The sequence below is a fragment of the Salvelinus fontinalis genome, chromosome 5 (genome assembly GCF_029448725.1).
Source record: "Salvelinus fontinalis isolate EN_2023a chromosome 5, ASM2944872v1, whole genome shotgun sequence".
NCBI classification, from domain to species: Eukaryota; Metazoa; Chordata; class Actinopteri; order Salmoniformes; family Salmonidae; genus Salvelinus; species Salvelinus fontinalis.
The window spans coordinates 2,472,066-2,499,625 of record NC_074669.1 but is presented as its reverse complement, the minus strand read 5'-3'; the positions used below and the strand labels follow the sequence as shown (position 1 = coordinate 2,499,625).

General features: G+C 49.7%; 1 protein-coding gene across 6 annotated transcripts in view; it reads left to right on the top strand.

Annotated features, from left to right (window-relative positions):
* LOC129856187 (epidermal growth factor receptor kinase substrate 8-like protein 2) overlaps positions 1-27,560 on the top strand; it is a 166,843-nt gene that overhangs the window by 135,027 nt on the left and 4,256 nt on the right. For 5 of the 6 annotated variants that reach the window (XM_055924298.1, XM_055924297.1, XM_055924302.1 and 2 more), the window contains 11 exons: positions 568-694; positions 1,346-1,434; positions 13,026-13,100; positions 15,682-15,830; positions 19,667-19,835; positions 20,123-20,157; positions 20,351-20,459; positions 20,926-21,057; positions 22,376-22,457; positions 23,424-23,610; positions 25,527-25,659. In XM_055924298.1, the coding sequence (XP_055780273.1) occupies positions 568-694; positions 1,346-1,434; positions 13,026-13,100; positions 15,682-15,830; positions 19,667-19,835; positions 20,123-20,157; positions 20,351-20,459; positions 20,926-21,057; positions 22,376-22,457; positions 23,424-23,610; positions 25,527-25,659 (1,287 nt within the window). Of the gene's footprint in view, positions 1-567; positions 695-1,345; positions 1,435-13,025; positions 13,101-15,681; positions 15,831-19,666; positions 19,836-20,122; positions 20,158-20,350; positions 20,460-20,925; positions 21,058-22,375; positions 22,458-23,423; positions 23,611-25,008; positions 25,496-25,526; positions 25,660-27,560 lie in introns of those variants that run through there. The other variant, XM_055924301.1, reaches the window with a different exon arrangement.

The window sequence follows — 27,560 nt, the reverse complement described above, 5'->3', positions numbered from 1 at the left end:
AAATATGATGGCAACACGAAACGAAACAAAACACTTTAACAAGCTTACAAAATAACAAAACGACGTTGACGCAACCTGAACATAAACTTACATAACTAAACATAAACTTACGTACAGGAAACAGACGACATCGAAACGAAACGAAACAAACAAACGCTACAGTCCTATGTGGTACGAACATACATACAGACACAGGAGACAATCACCCACAAACAAACAGTGAGAATGCCCTACCTAAATATGACTCTTAATTAGAGGCAAACGCAAACCACCTGCCTCTAATCAAGAGCCATACCAGTCAAACCAAAACCAACATAGAAACAGATAACATAGAATGCCCACCCAACCTCACGTCCTGACCAACTAACACACAAAACTAACATAAATAGGTCAGGAACGTGACACTCTCTCTCTTTCTCTCTCATCCCTCTCTGTCATCCCTCTCTGTCATCCCTCTCTCTCATCCCTCTCTCTCATCCCTCTCGCTCATCCCTCTCGCTCATCCCTCTCGCTCATCCCTCTCTCTCATCCCTCTCGTCTCTATTTCTCTCTGTGTTTCCCTGACAGCAAATCCTGAACTGTTCCCTGGATGACATTGAGTTCTTTGTGGCTCGGCTGCAGAAGGCTGCAGAGGCCTTCTCTCAGCTCAACCAGCGCAACAAGAGTAAGAAGATGAAGAAGAAAGGCCCAGCAGGTCTGTCTCCTCTTCTTCTTCTGGTCATGTGACCATTATGACACATATTGATCCACTGACATTTTCTATGTTCTCTTGTGTCTTCTTAATATACACTATGTATGCACGGCCGTATGTGGACACCCCTTCAAATTAGGAGGATTTGTCTGTTACAATGACATTCTAGATGATTCTGTGTTTCCAACTTTTTGGGCCACAGTTTGGGGAAGGTCCTTTCCTGTTTCAGCATGACAATGCCACCGTGCACAAAGTGAGGTCCATACAGCCAGACCCTATGCCCTTATACCCATACAGATGGTCTTTCTCTGTCTCTCTCTCGCTCTGTCTCTCTCTCGCTCTGTCTGTCTGTCTGTCTGTCTGTCTGTCTGTCTGTCTGTCTGTCTCTCTCAGTTCAACTAATTTCAAAGGGCTTTATTGGGATGGGAAACATATGTTAAAATTGCCAAAACAAGTGAAATAGATAATAAACAAAAGTGAAATAAACAATGAAAAATGAACGGTAAACATTACACGTTCCAAAGTAATAAAGATATGTCATATTCAAATGTCATATTGTGTCTACATACAGTGTTGTAACGATGTACAAATAGTTAAAGTACAAAAGGGAACATAAATGAACATCTCTCTCTCTGTCTGTGTGCTTGTTGACAGAGGGAATGCTGACCCTGAGAGCTAAGCCCCCCTCTGAGGCAGAGTTCATTGATAGCCTACAGAAACTTAAGCTGGCTTTCAACCTACTGGTGAGTTGAGTTCCCCAATACACTGCACCTCAGTACTACACCAGGGGCACCTCAGTACTATACCAGGGGCACCTCAGTACTATACCAGGGGCACCTCAGTACTATACCAGGGGCACCTCAGTACTATACCAGGGGCACCTCAGTACTATACCAGGGGCACCTCAGTACTATACCAGGGGCACCTCAGTACTATACCAGGGGCACCTCAGTACTACACCAGGGGCACCTCAGTACTACACCAGGGGCACCTCAGTACTATACCAGGGGCACCTCAGTACTATACCAGGGGCACCTCAGTACTATACCAGGGGCACCTCAGTACTATACCAGGGGCACCTCAGTACTATACCAGGGGCACCTCAGTACTATACCAGGGGCACCTCAGTACTATACCAGGGGCACCTCAGTACTATACCAGGGGCACCTCAGTACTACACCAGGGGCACCTCAGTACTATACCAGGGGCACCTCAGTACTATACCAGGGGCATCAGGGGCACCTCAGTACTATACCAGGGGCACCTCAGTACTATACCAGGGGCAACTCAGTACTATACCAGGGGCACCTCAGTACTACACCAGGGGCACCTCAGTACTATACCAGGGGCATCAGGGGCACCTCAGTACTATACCAGGGGCACCTCAGTACTATACCAGGGGCAACTCAGTAATACACCAGGGGCACCTCAGTACTACACCAGGGGCACCTCATTACTACACCAGGGGCACCTCAGTACTATACCAGGGGCACCTCAGTACTATACCAGGGGCACCTCAGTACTACACCAGGGGCCCCTCAGTACTATACCAGGGGCACCTCAGTACTACACCAGGGGCACCTCAGTACTACACCAGGGGCACCTCAGTACTACACCAGGGGCACCTCAGTACTACACCAGGGGCACCTCAGTACTATACCAGGGGCACCTCAGTACTATACCAGGGGCACCTCAGTACTACACCAGGGGCACCTCAGTACTACACCAGGGGCACCTCAGTACTACACCAGGGGCACCTCAGTACTATACCAGGGGCACCTCAGTACTATACCAGGGGCACCTCAGTACTACATCAGGGGCACCTCAGTACTCTACCAGGGGCATCAGGGGCACCTCAGTACTACACCAGGGGCACCTCAGTACTATACCAGGGGCACCTCAGTACTTCACCAGGGGCACCTCAGTACTACACCAGGGGCACCTCAGTACTACACCAGGGGCACCTCAGTACTACACCAGGGGCACCTCAGTACTACACCAGGGGCACCTCAGTACTATACCAGGGGCACCTCAGTACTTCACCAGGGGCACCTCAGTACTACACCAGGGGCACCTCAGTACTACACCAGGGGCACCTCAGTACTATACCAGGGGCACCTCAGTACTACACCAGGGGCACCTCAGTACTACACCAGGGGCACCTCAGTACTACACCAGGGGCACCTCAGTACTACACCAGGGGCACCTCAGTACTACACCAGGGGCACCTCAGTACTACACCAGGGGCACCTCAGTACTACACCAGGGGCATCAGGGGCACCTCAGTACTATACCAGGGGCACCTCAGTACTACACCAGGGGCACCTCAGTACTATACCAGGGGCACCTCATTACTATACCAGGGACACCTCAGTACTATACCAGGGGCACCTCAGTACTACACCAGGGGCACCTCAGTACTACACCAGGGGCACCTCAGTACTACACCAGGGGCACCCCAGTACTACACCAGGGGCATCAGGGGCACCTCAGTACTATACCAGGGGCACCTCAGTACTACACCAGGGGCACCTCAGTACTATACCAGGGGCACCTCAGTACTACACCAGGGGCACCTCAGTACTACACCAGGGGCACCTCAGTACTACACCAGGGGCACCTCAGTACTACACCAGGGGCACCTCAGTACTACACCAGGGGCATCACGGGCACCTCAGTACTACACCAGGGGCACCTCAGTACTATACCAGGGGCACCTCAGTACTACACCAGGGGCACCTCAGTACTACACCAGGGGCACCTCAGTACTATACCAGGGGCATCTCAGTACTATACCAGGGGCACCTCAGTACTACACCAGGGGCACCTCAGTACTACACCAGGGGCACCTCAGTACTACACCAGGGGCCCCTCAGTACTACACCAGGGGCACCTCAGTACTATACCAGGGGCACCTCAGTACTACACCAGGGGCATCTCAGTACTACACCAGGGGCACCTCAGTACTATACCAGGGGCATCTCAGTACTATACCAGGGGCACCTCAGTACTACACCAGGGGCATCTCAGTACTACACCAGGGGCACCTCAGTACTACACCAGGGGCATCTCAGTACTATACCAGGGGCCCCTCAGTACTCTACCAGGGACACCTCAGTACTACACCAGGGGCACCTCAGTACTATACCAGGGGCACCTCAGTACTATACCAGGGACACCTCAGTACTCTACCAGGGGCACCTCAGTACTATACAGGGGCACCTCAGTACTATACCAGGGACACCTCAGTACTACACCAGGGGCATCTCAGTACTATACCAGGGGCATCTCAGTACTACACCAGGGGCACCTCAGTACTATACCAGGGGCACCTCAGTACTCTACCAGGTGCACCTCAGTACTACACCAGGGGCACCTCAGTACTATACCAGGGGCATCTCAGTACTACACCAGGGGCACCTCAGTACTACACCAGGGGCACCTCAGTACTCTACCAGGGGCACCTCAGTACTACACCAGGGGCACCTCAGTACTATACCAGGGGCACCTCAGTACTCTACCAGGGGCACCTCAGTACTACACCAGGGGCACCTCAGTACTACACCAGGGGCACCTCAGTACTATACCAGGGGCACCTCAGTACTACACCAGGGGCACCTCAGTACTATACCAGGGGCACCTCAGTACTATACCAGGGGCACCTCAGTACTCTACCAGGGGCATCTCAGTACTACACCAGGGGCACCTCAGTACTATACCAGGGGCATCTCAGTACTATACCAGGGGCACCTCAGTACTACACCAGGGGCATCTCAGTACTACACCAGGGGCACCTCAGTACTACACCAGGGGCATCTCAGTACTATACCAGGGGCATCTCAGTACTATACCAGGGGCATCAGGGGCCCCTCAGTACTCTACCAGGGACACCTCAGTACTACACCAGGGGCACCTCAGTACTATACCAGGGGCACCTCAGTACTATACCAGGGACACCTCAGTACTCTACCAGGGGCACCTCAGTACTATACAGGGGCACCTCAGTACTATACCAGGGACACCTCAGTACTACACCAGGGGCATCTCAGTACTATACCAGGGGCATCTCAGTACTACACCAGGGGCACCTCAGTACTATACCAGGGGCACCTCAGTACTCTACCAGGTGCACCTCAGTACTACACCAGGGGCACCTCAGTACTATACCAGGGGCATCTCAGTACTACACCAGGGGCACCTCAGTACTACACCAGGGGCACCTCAGTACTCTACCAGGGGCACCTCAGTACTACACCAGGGGCACCTCAGTACTACACCAGGGGCACCTCAGTACTATACCAGGGGCACCTCAGTACTACACCAGGGGCACCTCAGTACTACACCAGGGGCACCTCAGTACTACACCAGGGGCACCTCAGTACTCTACCAGGGGCACCTCAGTACTACACCAGGGGCACCTCAGTACTCTACCAGGGGCATCTCAGTACTACACCAGGGGCACCTCAGTACTATACCATGGGCATCTCAGTACTACACCAGGGGCACCTCAGTACTACACCAGGGGCACCTCAGTACTATACCAGGGGCACCTCAGTACTACACCAGGGGCACCTCATTACTACACCAGGGGCACCTCAGTACTACACCAGGGGCACCTCAGTACTATACCAGGGGCACCTCAGTACTACACCAGGGGCACCTCAGTACTACACCAGGGGCACCTCAGTACTACACCAGGGGCACCTCAGTACTATACCAGGGACACCTCAGTACTCTACCAGGGACACCTCAGTACTACACCAGGGGCACCTCAGTACTATACCAGGGGCACCTCAGTACTACACCAGGGGCACCTCAGTACTACACCAGGGGCACCTCAGTACTACACCAGGGGCACCTCAGTACTACACCAGGGGCACCTCAGTACTATACCAGGGGCATCAGGGGCACCTCAGTACTATACCAGGGGCACCTCAGTACTATACCAGGGGCACCTCAGTACTACACCAGGGGCACCTCATTACTACACCAGGGGCACCTCAGTACTATACCAGGGGCACCTCAGTACTATACCAGGGGCACCTCAGTACTACACCAGGGGCCCCTCAGTACTATACCAGGGGCACCTCAGTACTACACCAGGGGCATCTCAGTACTATACCAGGGGCACCTCAGTACTACACCAGGGGCATCTCAGTACTACACCAGGGGCACCTCAGTACTACACCAGGGGCACCTCAGTACTATACCAGGGGCACCTCAGTACTATACCAGGGGCACCTCAGTACTATACCAGGGGCACCTCAGTACTACACCAGGGGCACCTCAGTACTATACCAGGGGCACCTCAGTACTATACCAGGGGCATCAGGGGCACCTCAGTACTATACCAGGGGCACCTCAGTACTCTACCAGGGGCATCAGGGGCGCCTCAGTACTCTACCAGGGGCATCAGGGGCACCTCAGTACTACACCAGGGGCACCTCAGTACTCTACCAGGGGCACCTCATTACTACACCAGGGGCACCTCAGTACTATACCAGGGGCACCTCAGTACTACACCAGGGGCCCCTCAGTACTACACCAGGGGCCCCTCAGTACTATACCAGGGGCACCTCAGTACTACACCAGGGGCATCTCAGTACTATACCAGGGGCACCTCAGTACTACACCAGGGGCATCTCAGTACTACACCAGGGGCACCTCAGTACTACACCAGGGGCCCCTCAGTACTACACCAGGGGCCCCTCAGTACTATACCAGGGGCACCTCAGTACTATACCAGGGGCACCTCAGTACTACACCAGGGGCACCTCAGTACTATACCAGGGGCACCTCAGTACTATACCAGGGGCATCAGGGGCACCTCAGTACTACACCAGGGGCACCTCAGTACTCTACCAGGGGCATCAGGGGCGCCTCAGTACTCTACCAGGGGCATCAGGGGCACCTCAGTACTACACCAGGGGCACCTCAGTACTCTACCAGGGGCACCTCAGTACTACACCAGGGGCACCTCAGTACTACACCAGGGGCACCTCAGTACTATACCAGGGGCACCTCAGTACTACACCAGGGGCATCTCAGTACTACACCAGGGGCATCTCAGTACTATACCAGGGGCACCTCAGTACTATACCAGGGGCACCTCAGTACTACACCAGGGGCATCTCAGTACTACACCAGGGGCACCTCAGTACTACACCAGGGGCACCTCAGTACTACACCAGGGGCACCTCAGTACTACACCAGGGGCCCCTCAGTACTACACCAGGGGCATCTCAGTACTACACCAGGGGCACCTCAGTACTACACCAGGGACACCTCAGTACTACACCAGGGGCACCTCAGTACTATACCAGGGGCACCTCAGTACTACACCAGGGGCACCTCAGTACTACACCAGGGACACCTCAGTACTACACCAGGGGCACCTCAGTACTATACCAGGGGCACCTCAGTACTACACCAGGGGCACCTCAGTACTACACCAGGGGCACCTCAGTACTACACCAGGGGCACCTCAGTACTACACCAGGGGCACCTCAGTACTACACCAGGGGCACCTCAGTACTACACCAGGGGCATCAGGGGCACCTCAGTACTATACCAGGGGCACCTCAGTACTACTCCAGGGGCACCTCAGTACTATACCAGGGGCACCTCAGTACTACACCAGGGGCACCTCAGTACTACACCAGGGGCACCTCAGTACTACACCAGTGGCACCTCAGTACTACACCAGGGGCACCTCAGTACTACACCAGGGGCATCAGGGGCACCTCAGTACTATACCAGGGGCACCTCAGTACTACACCAGGGGCACCTCAGTACTATACCAGGGGCACCTCAGTACTATACCAGGGGCACCTCAGTACTACACCAGGTGGCACCTCAGTACTACACCAGGGGCACCTCAGTACTACACCAGGGGCATCAGGGGCACCTCAGTACTATACCAGGGGCACCTCAGTACTACACCAGGGGCACCTCAGTACTATACCAGGGGCACCTCAGTACTACACCAGGGGCACCTCAGTACTACACCAGGGGCACCTCAGTACTATACCAGGGGCATCTCAGTACTATACCAGGGGCACCTCAGTACTACACCAGGGGCACCTCAGTACTACACCAGGGGCACCTCAGTACTACACCAGGGGCCCCTCAGTACTATACCAGGGGCACCTCAGTACTACACCAGGGGCACCTCAGTACTACACCAGGGACACCTCAGTACTACACCAGGGGCACCTCAGTACTACACCAGGGGCACCTCAGTACTACACCAGGGGCACCTCAGTACTACACCAGGGGCACCTCAGTACTACACCAGGGGCACCTCAGTACTATACCAGGGGCACCTCAGTACTACACCAGGGGCATCTCAGTACTACACCAGGGGCATCTCAGTACTATACCAGGGGCACCTCAGTACTATACCAGGGGCACCTCAGTACTACACCAGGGGCATCTCAGTACTACACCAGGGGCACCTCAGTACTACACCAGGGGCACCTCAGTACTACACCAGGGGCACCTCAGTACTACACCAGGGGCCCCTCAGTACTACACCAGGGGCATCTCAGTACTACACCAGGGGCACCTCAGTACTACACCAGGGACACCTCAGTACTACACCAGGGGCACCTCAGTACTATACCAGGGGCACCTCAGTACTACACCAGGGGCACCTCAGTACTACACCAGGGACACCTCAGTACTACACCAGGGGCACCTCAGTACTATACCAGGGGCACCTCAGTACTACACCAGGGGCACCTCAGTACTACACCAGGGGCACCTCAGTACTACACCAGGGGCACCTCAGTACTACACCAGGGGCACCTCAGTACTACACCAGGGGCACCTCAGTACTACACCAGGGGCATCAGGGGCACCTCAGTACTATACCAGGGGCACCTCAGTACTACTCCAGGGGCACCTCAGTACTATACCAGGGGCACCTCAGTACTACACCAGGGGCACCTCAGTACTACACCAGGGGCACCTCAGTACTACACCAGTGGCACCTCAGTACTACACCAGGGGCACCTCAGTACTACACCAGGGGCATCAGGGGCACCTCAGTACTATACCAGGGGCACCTCAGTACTACACCAGGGGCACCTCAGTACTATACCAGGGGCACCTCAGTACTATACCAGGGGCACCTCAGTACTACACCAGGTGGCACCTCAGTACTACACCAGGGGCACCTCAGTACTACACCAGGGGCATCAGGGGCACCTCAGTACTATACCAGGGGCACCTCAGTACTACACCAGGGGCACCTCAGTACTATACCAGGGGCACCTCAGTACTACACCAGGGGCACCTCAGTACTACACCAGGGGCACCTCAGTACTATACCAGGGGCATCTCAGTACTATACCAGGGGCACCTCAGTACTACACCAGGGGCACCTCAGTACTACACCAGGGGCACCTCAGTACTACACCAGGGGCCCCTCAGTACTATACCAGGGGCACCTCAGTACTACACCAGGGGCACCTCAGTACTACACCAGGGGCACCTCAGTACTACACCAGGGGCACCTCAGTACTACACCAGGGGCACCTCAGTACTACACCAGGGGCACCTCAGTACTACACCAGGGGCACCTCAGTACTATACCAGGGGCACCTCAGTACTACACCAGGGGCATCTCAGTACTACACCAGGGGCATCTCAGTACTATACCAGGGGCACCTCAGTACTATACCAGGGGCACCTCAGTACTACACCAGGGGCATCTCAGTACTACACCAGGGGCACCTCAGTACTACACCAGGGGCACCTCAGTACTACACCAGGGGCACCTCAGTACTACACCAGGGGCCCCTCAGTACTACACCAGGGGCATCTCAGTACTACACCAGGGGCACCTCAGTACTACACCAGGGACACCTCAGTACTACACCAGGGGCACCTCAGTACTATACCAGGGGCACCTCAGTACTACACCAGGGGCACCTCAGTACTACACCAGGGACACCTCAGTACTACACCAGGGGCACCTCAGTACTATACCAGGGGCACCTCAGTACTACACCAGGGGCACCTCAGTACTACACCAGGGGCACCTCAGTACTACACCAGGGGCACCTCAGTACTACACCAGGGGCACCTCAGTACTACACCAGGGGCACCTCAGTACTACACCAGGGGCATCAGGGGCACCTCAGTACTATACCAGGGGCACCTCAGTACTACTCCAGGGGCACCTCAGTACTATACCAGGGGCACCTCAGTACTACACCAGGGGCACCTCAGTACTACACCAGGGGCACCTCAGTACTACACCAGTGGCACCTCAGTACTACACCAGGGGCACCTCAGTACTACACCAGGGGCATCAGGGGCACCTCAGTACTATACCAGGGGCACCTCAGTACTACACCAGGGGCACCTCAGTACTACACCAGGGGCACCTCAGTACTATACCAGGGGCACCTCAGTACTATACCAGGGGCACCTCAGTACTACACCAGGGGCACCTCAGTACTACACCAGGGGCACCTCAGTACTACACCAGGGGCATCAGGGGCACCTCAGTACTATACCAGGGGCACCTCAGTACTATACCAGGGGCACCTCAGTACTACACCAGGGGCACCTCAGTACTACACCAGGGGCACCTCAGTACTATACCAGGGGCATCTCAGTACTATACCAGGGGCACCTCAGTACTACACCAGGGGCACCTCAGTACTACACCAGGGGCACCTCAGTACTACACCAGGGGCCCCTCAGTACTACACCAGGGGCACCTCAGTACTATACCAGGGGCACCTCAGTACTACACCAGGGGCATCTCAGTACTACACCAGGGGCACCTCAGTACTATACCAGGGGCATCTCAGTACTATACCAGGGGCACCTCAGTACTACACCAGGGGCATCTCAGTACTACACCAGGGGCACCTCAGTACTATACCAGGGGCATCAGGGGCCCCTCAGTACTCTACCAGGGACACCTCAGTACTACACCAGGGGCACCTCAGTACTATACCAGGGGCACCTCAGTACTATACCAGGGGCATCTCAGTACTATACCAGGGGCACCTCAGTACTACACCAGGGGCATCTCAGTACTATACCAGGGGCATCTCAGTACTATACCAGGGGCATCAGGGGCCCCTCAGTACTCTTCCAGGGACACCTCAGTACTACACCAGGGGCACCTCAGTACTATACCAGGGGCACCTCAGTACTATACCAGGGACACCTCAGTACTCTACCAGGGGCACCTCAGTACTATACCAGGGGCACCTCAGTACTATGGGACACCTCAGTACTACACCAGGGGCATCTCAGTACTATACCAGGGGCATCTCAGTACTATACCAGGGGCACCTCAGTACTATACCAGGGGCACCTCAGTACTACACCTGGGGCACCTCAGTACCACACCTGGGGCACCTCAGTACTACACCAGGGGCACCTCAGTACTATACCAGGGGCACCTCAGTACTACACCAGGGGCACCTCAGTACTACACCAGGGGCACCTCAGTACTATACCAGGGGCACCTCAGTACTATACCAGGGGCACCTCAGTACTCTACCAGGGGCACCTCAGTACTACACCTGGGGCACCTCAGTACCACACCTGGGGCACCTCAGTACTACACCAGGGGCACCTCAGTACGATACCAGGGGCACCTCAGTACTACACCAGGGGCACCTCAGTACTACATCAGGGGCACCTCAGTACTATACCAGGGGCACCTCAGTACTATACCAGGGGCACCTCAGTACTCTACCAGGGGCACCTCAGTACTATACCATGGGCATCTCAGTACTACACCAGGGGCACCTCAGTACTACACCAGGGGCACCTCAGTACTATACCAGGGGCACCTCAGTACTACACCAGGGGCACCTCATTACTACACCAGGGGCACCTCAGTACTACACCAGGGGCACCTCAGTACTATACCAGGGGCACCTCAGTACTATACCAGGGGCATCTCAGTACTACACCAGGGGCACCTCAGTACTACACCAGGGGCACCTCAGTACTATACCAGGGGCACCTCAGTACTACACCAGGGGCACCTCAGTACTACACCAGGGGCACCTCAGTACTACACCAGGGGCACCTCAGTACTACACCAGGGGCACCTCAGTACTACACCAGGGGCACCTCAGTACTACACCAGGGGCACCTCAGTACTACACCAGGGGCACCTCAGTACTACACCAGGGGCACCTCAGTACTATACCAGGGACACCTCAGTACTCTACCAAGGGCACCTCAGTACTCTACCAGCGGCACCTCAGTACTATACCAGGGGCACCTCAGTACTATACCAGGGGCACCTCAGTACTACACCAGGGGCATCTCAGTACTACACCAGGGGCACCTCAGTACTCTACCAGGGGCATCTCAGTACTACACCAGGGGCACCTCAGTACTATACCAGGGGCACCAGGGGCACCTCAGTACTACACCAGGGGCACCTCAGTACTACACCAGGGGCACCTCAGTACTACACCAGGGGCACCTCAGTACTATACCAGGGGCACCTCAGTACTATACCAGGGGCACCTCAGTACTACACCAGGGGCACCAGGGGCACCTCAGTACTACACCAGGGGCACCTCAGTACTATACCAGGGGCACCTCAGTACTCTACCAGGGGCACCTCAGTACTCTACCAGGGGCACCTCATTATTACACCAGGGGCACCTCAGTACTACACCAGGGGCACCAGGGGCACCTCAGTACTATACCAGGGGCACCTCAGTACTATACCAGGGGCACCAGGGGCACCTCAGTACTACACCAGGGGCACCTCATTATTACACCAGGGGCACCTCATTACTACACCAGGGGCACCTCAGTACTACACCAGGGGCACCAGGGGCACCTCAGTACTACACCAGGGGCACCTCAGTACTATACCAGGGGCATCAGGGGCACCTCAGTACTACACCAGGGGCACCTCAGTACTACACCAGGGGCACCTCAGTACTTCACCAGGGGCACCTCAGTACTACACCAGGGGCATCAGGGGCACCTCAGTACTACACCAGGGGCACCTCAGTACTACACCAGGGGCATCAGGGGCACCTCAGTACTACACCAGGGGCATCAGGGGCACCTCAGTACTACACCAGGGGCACCTCAGTACTACACCAGGGGCACCTCAGTACTACACCAGGGGCACCTCATTATTACATCACGGGTCCGTTCAGAAGGACACAACGTTGTGGAATGTTTAGAATGTTCAGGTAGAACATGTTGTAGAACAAACCGTAATCCCATCGGCTCTATGGATGACATCGGCAACGTTCCAAAATGGCAGCCTACAGAGCTGTGGTGAACTGTGTCGACAGTATGTGTGTCACTCTGCCCCCTGCAGGCCAAATTGAAGAAGCACATCCAGAACCCCAGCGCCTCTGAACTGGTGCACTTCCTCTTCGGCCCCCTGGACCTGGTAAGAACCTGCCTGATACACACACACACACACACACACACACACACACACACACACACACACACACACACACACACACACACACACACACAATCCTTTCATGGCACTAACCAGACCAGAGCAACACACACACACACACACACACACACACACACACACACACACACACACACACACACACACACACACACACAATCCTTTCATGGCACTAACCAGACCAGAGCAACACACACACACACCAACACACACACACACACACACACACACACACACACACACACACACACACACACACACACACACACACACACACACACACACACACACACACACACACACACACACACAATCCTTTCATGGCACTAACCAGACCAGAGCAACACACACACACACACACACAATCCTTCCATGGCACTAACTAGACCAGAGCAACACACACACCAACACACACACACACACACACACACGCACACACACAATCCTTCCAACCCTTGAATGATACTAACCAGACCAGAACAACACACACACACACACACACCCAACCCTTGAATGATACTAACCAGACCAGAACAACACACACACCCAACCCTTGAATGATACTAACCAGACCAGAATAGTGTGGTTTCACTCAGCTACATAATGATTAACCTTTCTAGGGTATGTGGGACAGTAGCGTCCCACCTCGTCAACAGCCAGTGAAACTGCAGGGCGCCAAATTCAAATATAGAAATACTCATTATATAAATTCAGAAAACAAAATATATTTTACATAGGTTTAAAGATTAACTTCTTGTGAATCCAAACACGGTGTCAGATTTAAAAAATGCTTTATGGCGAAAGCATACCTTACGATTATTTGAGAACACAGCCCAGCAGACAAATCATTACAAACAGTAACCAGCCAAGTAGAAGAGTTACACAAGTCAGAAATAGAGATACAATTAATCCCTTACCTTTGATGATCTTCATATGGTTGCACTCAGCAGACATTCATTTACTCAATAAATGTTCCTCTTGTTCGATAAAGTCTCTTTATATCCAAAAACCTCAGTTTTGTTCGCACGTTTTCTTCAGTAATCCACAGGCTCAAACGCAGTCAAAACAGGCAGACAAAAAAACTAATTGTGTCTGTAAAGTTCATAGAAACATGTCAAACGATGTTTATATTCAAACCTCAGGTTGTTTTTAGCCTAAATAATCGATAATATTTCAACCGGACAATAACGTCGTCAATATAAAAGGTAAACAAGAAACGCACTCTCTGGTTGCGTGCATGAAAAAGCTATGTGACACTTTAGGGTCCACTCATTCAGACTGCTCTTACTTCCTCATTTTTCAGAATACAAGCCTGAAACAATTTCTAAAGACTGTTGACATCTAGTGGAAGGCATAGGAACTGCAATTTGAGTCCTAAGTCAATGGATACTGTAATGGCATTGAATAGAGAGAAAAAAAGAAGAAGAAAAAAAAGACTTCCTGAATGGATTTTTCTCAGGTTTTCGCCTGCCAAATCAGTTCTGTTATACTCACAGACACTATTTTAACAGTTTTGGAAACTTTTGTGTTTTCTGTCCAAATCTACCAGTTATATGCATATCATATCTTCTGGGCCCGAGTAGCAGGCAGTTTAATTTGGGCATGCTATTCATCCAAAATTCCGAATGCTGCCCCCTACCCTAGTGAAGTTAATAAGCATAGTGTAGGACAGATTTACCTTATCTCTCTCATTCATCCAAGCACGCTGTCCTGGATACGGCCCTGGATACGGCCCTGGATGCTGTCCTGGATACAGTCCTGGATACGGTCCTGGATACGGCCCTAGATACGGCCCTGGATACGGTCCTGGATACGGTCCTGGATACGGTCCTGGATACGGTCCTGGATGCTGTCCTGGATACGGTCCTGGATACGGTCCTGGATACGGTCCTGGATACGTTCCTAGATACGACCCTGGATACGGCCCTGGATACGGCCCTGGATACGGCCCTGGATACGGTCCTGGATACGGTCCTGGATACGTTCCTGGATACTGTCCTGGATACTGTTTTTGGATACTGTCCTGGATACGGTCCTGGATAGTGCCCTATGATAGATGAGAGGATTGGATTGGTGTAATAGATGTAAAGAGGGTATTTGTGCGTTACCTGTTCGAAGTGCTCCAGTCCTGTGGTAGTGTAGAGCTGCCCTGCTACTGGTCTCGCCTCACCTGTCTATAGCCTGTACAGTTAGATGTGTGACCTCTACCCTTTGACTTCTAGGTGCTCCAGTCCTGTGGTAGTGTAGAGCTGCCCTGCTACTGGTCTCGCCTCACCTGTCTATAGCCTGTACAGGTAGATGTGTGACCTCTACCCTTTGACTTCTAGGTGCTCCAGTCCTGTGGTAGTGTAGAGTTGCCCTGCTACTGGTCTCTCCTCATCTGTCTACCTGTCTATAGCCTGTACAGGTAGATGTGTGACCTCTACCCTTTGACTTCTAGGTGCTCCAGTCCTGTGGTAGTGTAGAGCTGCCCTGCTACTGGTCTCGCCTCACCTGTCTATAGCCTGTACAGGTAGATGTGTGACCTCTACCCTTTGACTTCTAGGTGCTCCAGTCCTGTGGTAGTGTAGAGCTGCCCCGCTCCGTGGTCTCTCCTCACTTATCCAGAGATGCAGTTGACTTCCTGAGAGGTCATCTGTCGCCTAAAGAGATGACCGTCTTTGAACTGCTAGGAGATGGGTGGACAAGACCTAGGTACTGGAGAGAGAGAGAGTGTGTGTTTGCGCGTGTTGTGTGTGTGGTTGCACATGTGTTGATAGAGGTAGATATATATATAGGGGTAAGGTAACTAGACTATACGATCAACAGAGTAGCAGCAGCTTGTTATGTGAGTCGGTGTGTGTAGAGTCAGTATAAATGGATGTGAATATTATGTGTGAGTGAACAGATGATGGAGTTACAGTGTGTGTGAGTGTGTAGAGCCCTGTGAGTGTGTGAGTGTGTGAGTGTGTGTGTGAGTGTGTAGGGCCCTGTGAGTGTGTGTGTGTGTGTAGGGCCCTGTGAGTGTGAGTGTGTGTGTGTGTGTGTGTGTGTGTGTGTGTAGGGCCCTGTGAGTGTGTGTGTGTGTGTGTGTGTGTAGGGCCCTGTGAGAGTGTGTGTGTGTGTGTGTGTGTGTGTGTGTGTGTGTGTGTGTGTGTGTGTGTGTGTGTGTGTGTGTGTGTGTGTGTGTGTGTGTGTGTGTGTGTGTGTGTGTGTGTGTGTGTGTGTGTGTGTGTGTGTGTGTGTGTAGGGCCCTGTGAGTGTGTGTGTGTGTAGGGCCATGTGTGTGTGTGTGTGTGTAGGACCCTGTGAGTGATTGTGTGAGTGTGTAGGGCCCTGTGAGTGTGTGTGTGAGTGTGTAGGGCCCTGTGAGTGTGTGTGTGAGTGTGCATAGACACTGCAAAAATCAGAATAAAAGGTCAGTAAGATACAAGGTTAACTCAGATAGTCCGTGTCCCTGTTGGTCAACATCAGATGTGTTAATCTGACATCTGAATGAATGGTCAGCAAGAACCTCTACATTTATAGATGGGAGTGAATAAGATACAAGGTTAACTCAGATAGTGATTGTTGGTATAGTACTCAGGAGTGATTTTTATGCTATTATTCCATTGATAACACGTTATCGAAAGCCTGCTGTTTAAGCCTGCAATTTATCAGAATGTATATGTTGTTATAAGCTTGTATGAGCCTTTATAATGTCTTATAGGGGCTCGTCATATGTCCAGTGATGTAGTGATAAACTCTGATTGTCGGTCGGGGTGAAATAAATTATGTGGTAAACTGGTGTTTAGCCTCCACTACAACCCTGGTTATGTCTCTGTGTTTACCCTCCACTACAACCCTGGTTATGTGTTTACCCTCTACTACAACCCTGGTTATGTCTCTGTGTTTACCCTCCACTACAACCCTGGTTATGTCTCTGTGTTTACCCTCTACTACAACCCTGGTTATGTGTTTACCCTCCACTACAACCCTGGTTATGTGTTTACCCTCCACTACAACCCTGGTTATGTGTTTACCCTCCACTACAACCCTGGTTATGTGTTTACCCTCCACTACAACCCTGGTTATGTCTCTGTGTTTACCCTCCACTACAACCCTGGTTATGTGTTTACCCTCTACTACAACCCTGGTTATGTGTTTACCCTCCACTACAACCCTGGTTATGTCTCTGTGTTTACCCTCCACTACAACCCTGGTTATGTGTTTACCCTCCACTACAACCCTGGTTATGTCTCTGTGTTTACCCTCCACTACAACCCTGGTTATGTCTCTGTGTTTACCCTCTACTACAACCCTGGTTATGTCTCTGTGTTTACCCTCCACTACAACCCTGGTTATGTCTCTGTGTTTACCCTCTACTACAACCCTGGTTATGTGTTTACCCTCCACTACAACCCTGGTTATGTCTCTGTGTTTACCCTCCACTACAACCCTGGTTATGTCTCTGTGTTTACCCTCCACTACAACCCTGGTTATGTCTCTGTGTTTACCCTCCACTACAACCCTGGTTATGTGTTTACCCTCCACTACAACCCTGGTTATGTCTCTGTATTTACCCTCCACTACAACCCTGGTTATGTCTCTGTGTTTACCCTCTACTACAACCCTGGTTATGTGTTTACCCTCCACTACAACCCTGGTTATGTGTTTAGCCTCCACTACAACCCTGGTTATGTCTCTGTGTTTACCCTCCACTACAACCCTGGTTATGTCTCTGTGTTTACCCTCCACTACAACCCTGGTTATGTCTCTGTGTTTACCCTCCACTACAACCCTGGTTATGTCTCTGTGTTTACCCTCTACTACCACCCTGGTTATGTCTCTGTGTTTACCCTCCACTACAACCCTGGTTATGTCTCTGTGTTTACCCTCCACTACAACCCTGGTTATGTCTCTGTGTTTACCCTCCACTACAACCCTGGTTATGTGTTTACCCTCCACTACAACCCTGGTTATGTCTCTGTGTTTACCCTCCACTACAACCCTGGTTATGTGTTTACCCTCCACTACAACCCTGGTTATGTCTCTGTGTTTACCCTCCACTACAACCCTGGTTATGTCTATGTGTTTACCCTCCACTACAACCCTGGTTATGTGTTTACCCTCCACTACAACCCTGGTTATGTGTTTACCCTCCACTACAACCCTGGTTATGTGTTTACCCTCCACTACAACCCTGGTTATGTCTCTGTGTTTACCCTCCACTACAACCCTGGTTATGTGTTTACCCTCCACTACAACCCTGGTTATGTGTTTACCCTCCACTACAACCCTGGTTATGTCTCTGTGTTTACCCTCCACTACAACCCTGGTTATGTCTATGTGTTTACCCTCCACTACAACCCTGGTTATGTGTTTACCCTCCACTACAACCCTGGTTATGTCTCTGTGTTTACCCTCCACTACAACCCTGGTTATGTCTCTGTGTTTACCCTCCACTACAACCCTGGTTATGTCTCTGTGTTTACCCTCTACTACAACCTTGGTTATGTCTCTGTGTTTACCCTCCACTACAACCCTGGTTATGTCTCTGTGTTTACCCTCTACTACAACCCTGGTTATGTCTCTGTATTTACCCTCCACTACAACCCTGGTTATGTCTCTGTGTTTACCCTCTACTACAACCCTGGTTATGTCTCTGTGTTTACCCTCCACTACAACCCTGGTTATGTGTTTACCCTCCACTACAACCCTGGTTATGTCTCTGTGTTTACCCTCCACTACAACCCTGGTTATGTCTCTGTGTTTACCCTCTACTACAACCCTGGTTATGTGTTTACCCTCCACTACAACCCTGGTTATGTGTTTACCCTCTACTACAACCCTGGTTATGTGTTTACCCTCTACTACAACCCTGGTTATGTGTTTACCCTCCACTACAACCCTGGTTATGTCTCTGTGTTTACCCTCCACTACAACCCTGGTTATGTATTTACCCTCTACTACAACCCTGGTTATGTGTTTACCCTCCACTACAACCCTGGTTATGTCTATGTGTTTACCCTCCACTACAACCCTGGTTATGTCTCTGTGTTTACCCTCCACTACAACCCTGGTTATGTGTTTACCCTCCACTACAACCCTGGTTCTGTGTTTACCCTCCACTACAACCCTGGTTATGTCTCTGTATTTACCCTCTACTACAACCCTGGTTATGTCTCTGTATTTACCCTCCACTACAACCCTGGTTATGTCTCTGTGTTTACCCTCTACTACAACCCTGGTTATGTGTTTACCCTCTACTACAACCCTGGTTATGTGTTTACCCTCCACTACAACCCTGGTTATGTGTTTACCCTCCACTACAACCCTGGTTATGTCTCTGTGTTTACCCTCCACTACAACCCTGGTTATGTCTCTGTGTTTACCCTCCACTACAACCCTGGTTATGTCTCTGTGTTTACCCTCCACTACAACCCTGGTTATGTCTCTGTGTTTACCCTCCACTACAACCCTGGTTATGTGTTTACCCTCCACTACAACCCTGGTTATTTTAATTTGAACCAACTCAAAATCCCTGTTATTTCGCCACCTCTCCCTTGCAGAGCGGACTGGCCACGGGACCAGTGTGCCTCTACTTACTTCCCTAAGTTCAGGAACGGGTGGGAGCCCCCAGCTGAGCTGTTCAGGACCTCCCCATGGGAGACAGAGGGATCAGGGGAACCTTTCATGTCCTCCATGTCCCGCCCCATGTCCCCACACAAGTCAGAAGAGGTGAGAGGGAGGAGATTGATCAGTAGGAAAACAGCTGTAGTAATTTCTGGACTTCTGTCCGTTTCAGTCTTTATAGTAGACCTCCCACTGTTAGTTCTTCATTTGTTTGTTTACATTTCTTCAGTGACTTTTCTTCTCGCTCATAAGCTCTTCTTGGGTTTGCAAATTATGTTTTATGAAACACGGTTTAATTACTTTGAGCTCAGGGTGTTAGGACAGTCAGACACACACAGTACCAGTCCATAACATCACTTTACAATGATAATAGCGTCCTCTCTCTTTTTCAGTTTTTTGGAACCCAGTCTTCTAGCTCATCAAATGGGTCAGTTGATGATATTTCTAGTTAATGTGATTCTACATTACAACACACACTACTACTTTTCTCATTGTTGTTATTTATTTATATTTTATTTTATTTATACTTTAATTTATTTCACTTTGTTGTTTCTTGAGCTGCATTGTAACCTCTACACACATGTTAAGACTGACTCTGTGACACTTATCTCCTGTCTCAGGTCCTACAATGGTCTGGCGTCCTCATCCCGTAAATATGCTAAGATCTGCTACCACTTTGTGGCCCGCAACGCCAACGAACTGTCAGTACTGCAGGACGAGGTGGTGGAGGTACGACATCTATATTATAATACTGTCAGTACTGCAGGACGAGGTGGTGGAGGTACGACATCTATATTATAATACTGTCAGTACTGCAGGACGAGGTGGTGGAGGTACGACATCTATATTATAATACTGTCAGTACTGCAGGACGAGGTACGACATCTATATTATAATATTGTCAGTACTTTGTCTCAAGCAAAATGAATGTTAGATTTAAATTATGTAAATGAACAATGTGGAACTATCGTGAACATAATGCTGACAATATTTCTGAAATCTTAACCATTAGTCAAATTCATCACAGAATTGTTATACAAATTGAAGACATTAAGTAATTAGTTTAAGAATGATTACCTGCTGCATTTAAAGATAAATAACATACAGCACTACAGACTACACTTCAGCTCCGTCGTCCTTGTGGTGTTGACATATAAACATAATCATCATAATTATTATCATTGTGGCCTTGCAGGTGATAGAGGACGATAAACAGTGGTGGAAAGTGAGGAACAGGAGTGGCCAGTCAGGATACGTCCCCTCCAACGTCCTGGAAGTGGTCACACTGGAGGAACCACACGGCATGGCTGAACCCCTCTATAGCCAGGTAACATTATACACACACACACACACATGGTGTACACATGCACACACACACACACACACACACACACACACACACACACACACACACACACACACACACACACACACACACACACACACACACACACACAGAGAAACACACACACACACACACACACACACACACACACACACACACACACACATGGTGTACACACACACACACAATCACACACCACATGCACACACAAATACACACCACATGCACACACACATGGTGTACACATACACACACCGCACTCACACATACACACTAACACACACCACATGCACACACAAACACACACCACATGCACACACAAATACACACACACATGGTGTACACATACACACACACCACACTCACACACACACATCCACACACACAAATACACACAAATATACACCACATGCACACACAAATACACACCACATGCACACACAAATACACACCACATGCACACACACACACACATATGTATGCACGCACACATACACTCAAACACGCACCAAACACACAAACACACATATGTACACACACACACATACACACAAACACACACCAAACACACAAACACACATATGTACACACACACACATACACTCAAACACGCACCAAACACACAAACACACATATGTACACACACACACATACACACACACCAAACACACAAACACACATATGTACACACACACACATACACACAAACACACACCAAACACACATGTGTATGCACGTACACATACACACAAACACACACCACACACACAAACACACATATGTACACACACACACATACACACAAACACATACCATAACATACAAATACAAACATGATGTTATACACTCATAAATTCAGTGTGTAGACCTTTAATTCTGTACACACATACACCATCATGCTACCAACCCCTCCTCCATACTGTACAAGCACTGTACCAGCCCTACCAATTGTAAAGCAGTATATCCTGTAAGCTATTTTAACACACATTCTTATGGAACATTATTTTAAATGTTGGAATGTTGAACCTGTTACCCCTAACAACATTCTGTCACATAGAGTGTTGTGTTAGTCAGCATCTGGAAAAGCACTGTGTAAATCCCATTCATTCATTCATTATAACATCCTTCCAAATGTCTTCCTCCCTGTCTCCTGTGTGTGTGTGTGTGTGTGTGTGTGTGTGTGTGTGTGTGTGTGTGTGTGTGTGTGTGTGTGTGTGTGTGTGTGTGTGTGTGTGTGTGTGTGTGTGTGTGTGTGTGTGTGTGTGTGTGTGTGTGTGTGTGTGTGAACGTGGACCGCCAGGCTGGCCAGCCCTACAGCCCTACCTCTCCCTCCAGCTCTCTAGGAAGAGGGGATAGCTTTGACATGAGCCGCTCCAAAGACTGTGAGTCTCTTGCAGCCGCGTTGGCATGGGTGGGCCCCGCTGGGTGGGCTGGGACAAAAAAGACAAGTTGCTATACGCTTTGTTTATGGCTATATTTATCTATGGCTATATGTACCATGCCATTACCTACTTCCTTTTTTCACTTAGCAAACAAGAGAAATGTTCTCTCAGCCTCATGACAAAATGTGTACAATAGCATGAGATTAGCTATAAAACTGCACACTTTTCTCTTTGCCCCCCCCCCCCCCCCCCCCACACAAAAAAAAAATTGGGGGGCCCACCCAGATTTCTGTAGGCCTACCCACCAACTAATTTCGGTCTATGATACTGGTCTCAGGTTTAATTTCCTACTGATCAATCTAGATAACTGCTTATCTTAGCTATCTGAGCTATCTTTGCTTCAATGTTTTTACAAGTTTCCTCATTTTAGCGAAGAAGACCTAAGCCCTTATAGATTAGTAGGAATGCCTCCTAAACAGTTACTTTCCCTGTCTCTCCCTCCCCCACATTGTAATCTCTGTCTCTGTCTCTCTCTCGCTCTATCTCTCTCTCTCCCTTTCTCTCCCTTTCTCTCCCTTTCTCTCTCTCTCTCTCTCTCTCTCTCTCTCTCTCTCTCTCTCTCTCTGTCTCTCTGTCTCTCTGTCTCTCTGTCTCTCTGTCTCTGTCTCTGTCTCTCTCTCTCTCTCTCTCTCTGTCTCTCTCTCTCTGTCTCTCTCTCTCTCTGCTCTCTCTCTGCTCTCTCTCTGCTCTCTCTCTGCTCTCTCTCTCTCTCTCTCTGCTCTCTCTCTTTGTCTCTGTCTCTGTTTTTGTCTCTCTGCTCTCTCTCTGCTCTCTCTCTGCTCTCTCTCTCTCTCTCTCTTTCTCTCTCTCTCTCTCTCTCTCTGTGTCTCTGTGTCTCTGTCTGTCCCTTGTCTCTTTCTCACTTTCTCCCCGCCTTGCCCTCCTCTCCGTCCTCCCTTCCCCCAGCTCGGACACCCCAGATGGATGAGGTGAATGATGAGTTGTTGAAGAGGATCACTAGTAATAAGTCTCAGCCTCCAGCCCGTAACTTCAGGGTGGAGCGTCCCTCAAGCAGCAGCTCCACGCTCCTCACTTTCAATTCCAGCCCACCACAGGTCACCGCCTGGCTCAACGCCAAGGGATTCTCTAAACCGTGAGACACCACACACACACACACACACACACACACAAAAACACACACAAAAACACACACAAAAACACACACACACACACACACACAACCACTTAATACACATACACATATTAAAACAACACAGTAACACATCAGTTAACTCATGGTGTTATCATGATATATGACCTGGTCATCAGTTAACTCATAGTGTTATCATGATATATGACCTGGTCATCAGTTAACTCATAGTGTTATCATGATATATGACCTGGTCATCAGTTAACTCATGGTGTTATCATGATATATGACCTGGTGATGAGTTACCTCATGGTGTTATCATGACCTGGTCATCAGTTAACTCATGGTGTTATCATGACCTGGTCATCAGTTAACTCATGGTGTTATCCTGATATATGACCTGGTAATCAGTTACCTCATGGTGTTATCATGACCTGGTCATCAGTTAACTCATGGTGTTATCATGACCTGGTCATCAGTTAACTCATGGTGTTATCATGATATATGACCTGGTCATCAGTTAACTCATAGTGTTATCATGATATATGACCTGGTCATCAGTTAACTCATGGTGTTATCATGATATATGACCTGGTAATCAGTTACCTCATGGTGTTATCATGACCTGGTCATCAGTTAACTCATGGTGTTATCATGACCTGGTCATCAGTTAACTCATGGTGTTATCATGATAGATGACCTGGTCATCAGTTAACTCATGGTGTTATCATGATATATGACCTGGTCATCAGTTAACTCATAGTGTTATCATGATATATGACCTGGTCATCAGTTAACTCATGGTGTTATCATGATATATGACCTGGTCATCAGTTAACTCATGGTGTTATCATGACCTGGTCATCAGTTAACTCATGGTGTTATCATGACCTGGTCATCAGTTAACTCATGGTGTTATCATGATATATGACCTGGTCATCAGTTAACTCATGGTGTTATCATGATATATGACCTGGTCATCAGTTAACTCATGGTGTTATCATGATATATGACCTGGTCATCAGTTAACTCATAGTGTTATCATGATATATGACCTGGTCATCAGTTAACTCATAGTGTTATCATGATATATGACCTGGTCATCAGTTACCTCATGGTGTTATCATGATATATGACCTGGTCATCAGTTACCTCATAGTGTTATCATGATATATGACCTGGTCATCAGTTAACTCATGGTGTTATCATGATATATGACCTGGTCATCAGTTAACTCATGGTGTTATCATGATATATGACCGGGTCATCAGTTAACTCATGGTGTTATCATGATATATGGTCTTCAGTGAGATACTGTACATAAGTGTACTATTAGTAATCAGGTTATACCCATGTCTGGGTATAGAGCATTATTGGTAAGGTAGTCTCTGTTTCCTACAGGACGGTGGATTGTCTGGGTATAGGGCATTATGGGTAATGTAGTCTTTGTTCCCTACAGGACGGTGGATTGTCTGGGTATAGAGCATTATGGGTAATGTAGTCTCTGTCCCTACAGGACAGTGGAGTGTCAGGGTATAGAGCATTATGGTTAATGTAGTCTCTGTTCCCTACAGGACGGTGGAGTGGCTGGGTATAGAGCATTATGGGTAATGTAGTCTCTGTCCTACAGGACGGTGGATTGTCTGGGTATAGAGCATTATGGTTAATGTAGTCTCTGTTCCCTACAGGACGGTGGATTGTCTGGGTGTAGAGCATTATGGGTAATGTAGTCTCTGTCCCCTACAGGACGGTGGATTGTCTGGGTGTAGAGCATTATGGTTAATGTAGTCTCTGTTTCCTACAGGACGGTGGATTGTCTGGGTGTAGAGCATTATGGGTAATGTAGTCTCTGTCCCTACAGGATGGTGGGTTGTCTGGGTATAGAGCATTATGGGTAATGTAGTCTCTGTCCCCTACAGGACGGTGGATTGTCTGGGGATCCTGACGGGTGCTCAGCTCTTCTCTCTGAACAAGGAGGAACTGAAGGCAGTGTGTGGAGACGAGGGAGCCAGGGTCTACAGCCAGACCACCGTGCAGAAAGCTCAGCTAGAGGTCTGTTTCATATACACACACACACACACACACACACACACACACACACACACACATATACACTACCGTTCAAAAGTTTGGGGTCACTTAGAAATGCCCTTGTTTTTGAAAGAAAAGCACATTTTTTTGTCCATTAAAATAACATCAAATTGATCAGAAATACAGTGTAGACATTGTTAATGTTGTAAATGACTATTGTAGCTGGAAACGGCAGATTTTTTATGGAATATCTACATAGGCGTACAGAGGCCCATTATCAGCAACCATCACTCCTGTGTTCCAATGGCACGTTGTGTTAGCTAATCCAAGTTTATCATTTTAAAAGGCTAATTGATCATTAGAAAACCCTTTTGCAATTATGTTAGCACAGCTGAAAACTGTTGTCTGATTAAAGAAGCAATAAAACTGGCCTTCTTTAGACTAGTTGAGTATCTGGAGCATCAGCATTTATGGGTTTGATTACAGGCTCAAAATGGCCAGAAACAAATCACTTTATTCTGAAACTCGTCAGTCTATTCTTGTTCTGAGAAAGGAAGGCTATTCCATGCGAGAAATTGCCAAGAAACTGAAGATCTCGTACAACGCTCTCTACCACTCCCTTCACAGAACAGCGCAAACTGGCTCTAACCAGAATAGAAAGAGGAGTAGGAGGCCCCGGTGCACAACTAAGCAAGAGGACAAGTAAATTAGAGTGTCTAGTTTGAGAAACAGATGCCTCACAAGTCCTCAACTGACAGCTTCATTAAATAGTACCCGCAAAACACCAATCTCAACGTCAACAGTGAAGAGGCGACCCCCGGGATGCTGGCCTTCTAGGCAGAGTTACAAAGAAAAATCCATATCTCAGACTGGCCAATAAAATGAAAAGATTAAGATGGGCAAAAGAACACAGACACTGGACAGAGGAAGATTGCTTAAAAACGTGTTATGGACTGATGAATCTAAGTGTGAGGTGTTCAGATAACAAAGAAGAACATTTGTGAGACGCAGAAAAGATGAAAAGATGTTGGAGTGCTTGACGCCATCTGTCAACCATGGTGGAGGCATTGTGATGGTCTGGGGGTGCTTTGGTGGTTGACGCCATCTGTCAACCATGGTGGAGGCATTGTGATGGTCTGGGGGTGCTTTGGTGGTTGACGCCATCTGTCAACCATGGTGGAGGCATTGTGATGGTCTGGGGGTGCTTTGGTGGTTGACGCCATCTGTCAACCATGGTGGAGGCATTGTGATGGTCTGGGGGTGCTTTGGTGGTTGACGCCATCTGTCAACCATGGTGGAGGCATTGTGATGGTCTGGGGGTGCTTTGGTGGTTGACGCCATCTGTCAACCATGGTGGAGGCATTGTGATGGTCTGGGGGTGCTTTGGTGGTTGACGCCATCTGTCAACCATGGTGGAGGCATTGTGATGGTCTGGGGGTGCTTTGGTGGTGGAAAAGTGGAAGATTTGTACAGGGTGAAAGGGATCTTGAAGAAGGAAGGCTATCACTCCATTTTGCAACGCCATGCCATACCCTGTGGACGGCGCTTAATTGGAGCCAATTTCCTCCTTCAACAGGACAACAGCTCCAAACTATGCAATAACTATTTAGGTAAGAAGCAGTCAGCTAGTATTCTGTCTATAATGGAGTGGCCGGCACAGTCACCGGATCTCAACCATATTGATCTGTTGTGGGAGCAGCTTGACCGTATGGTACGTAAGAAGTGCCCATCAAGCCAATCCAACTTGTGGGAGGTGCTTCAGGAAGCATGGGGTGAAATCTCTTCAGATTACCTCAACAAATTGACAACTAGAATGCCAAAGGTCTGCAAGGCTGTAATTACTGCAAATGGAGGATTCTTTGACGAAAGCAAAGTTTGAAGGACACAATTATTATTTCAATTAAAAATCATTATTTACAACC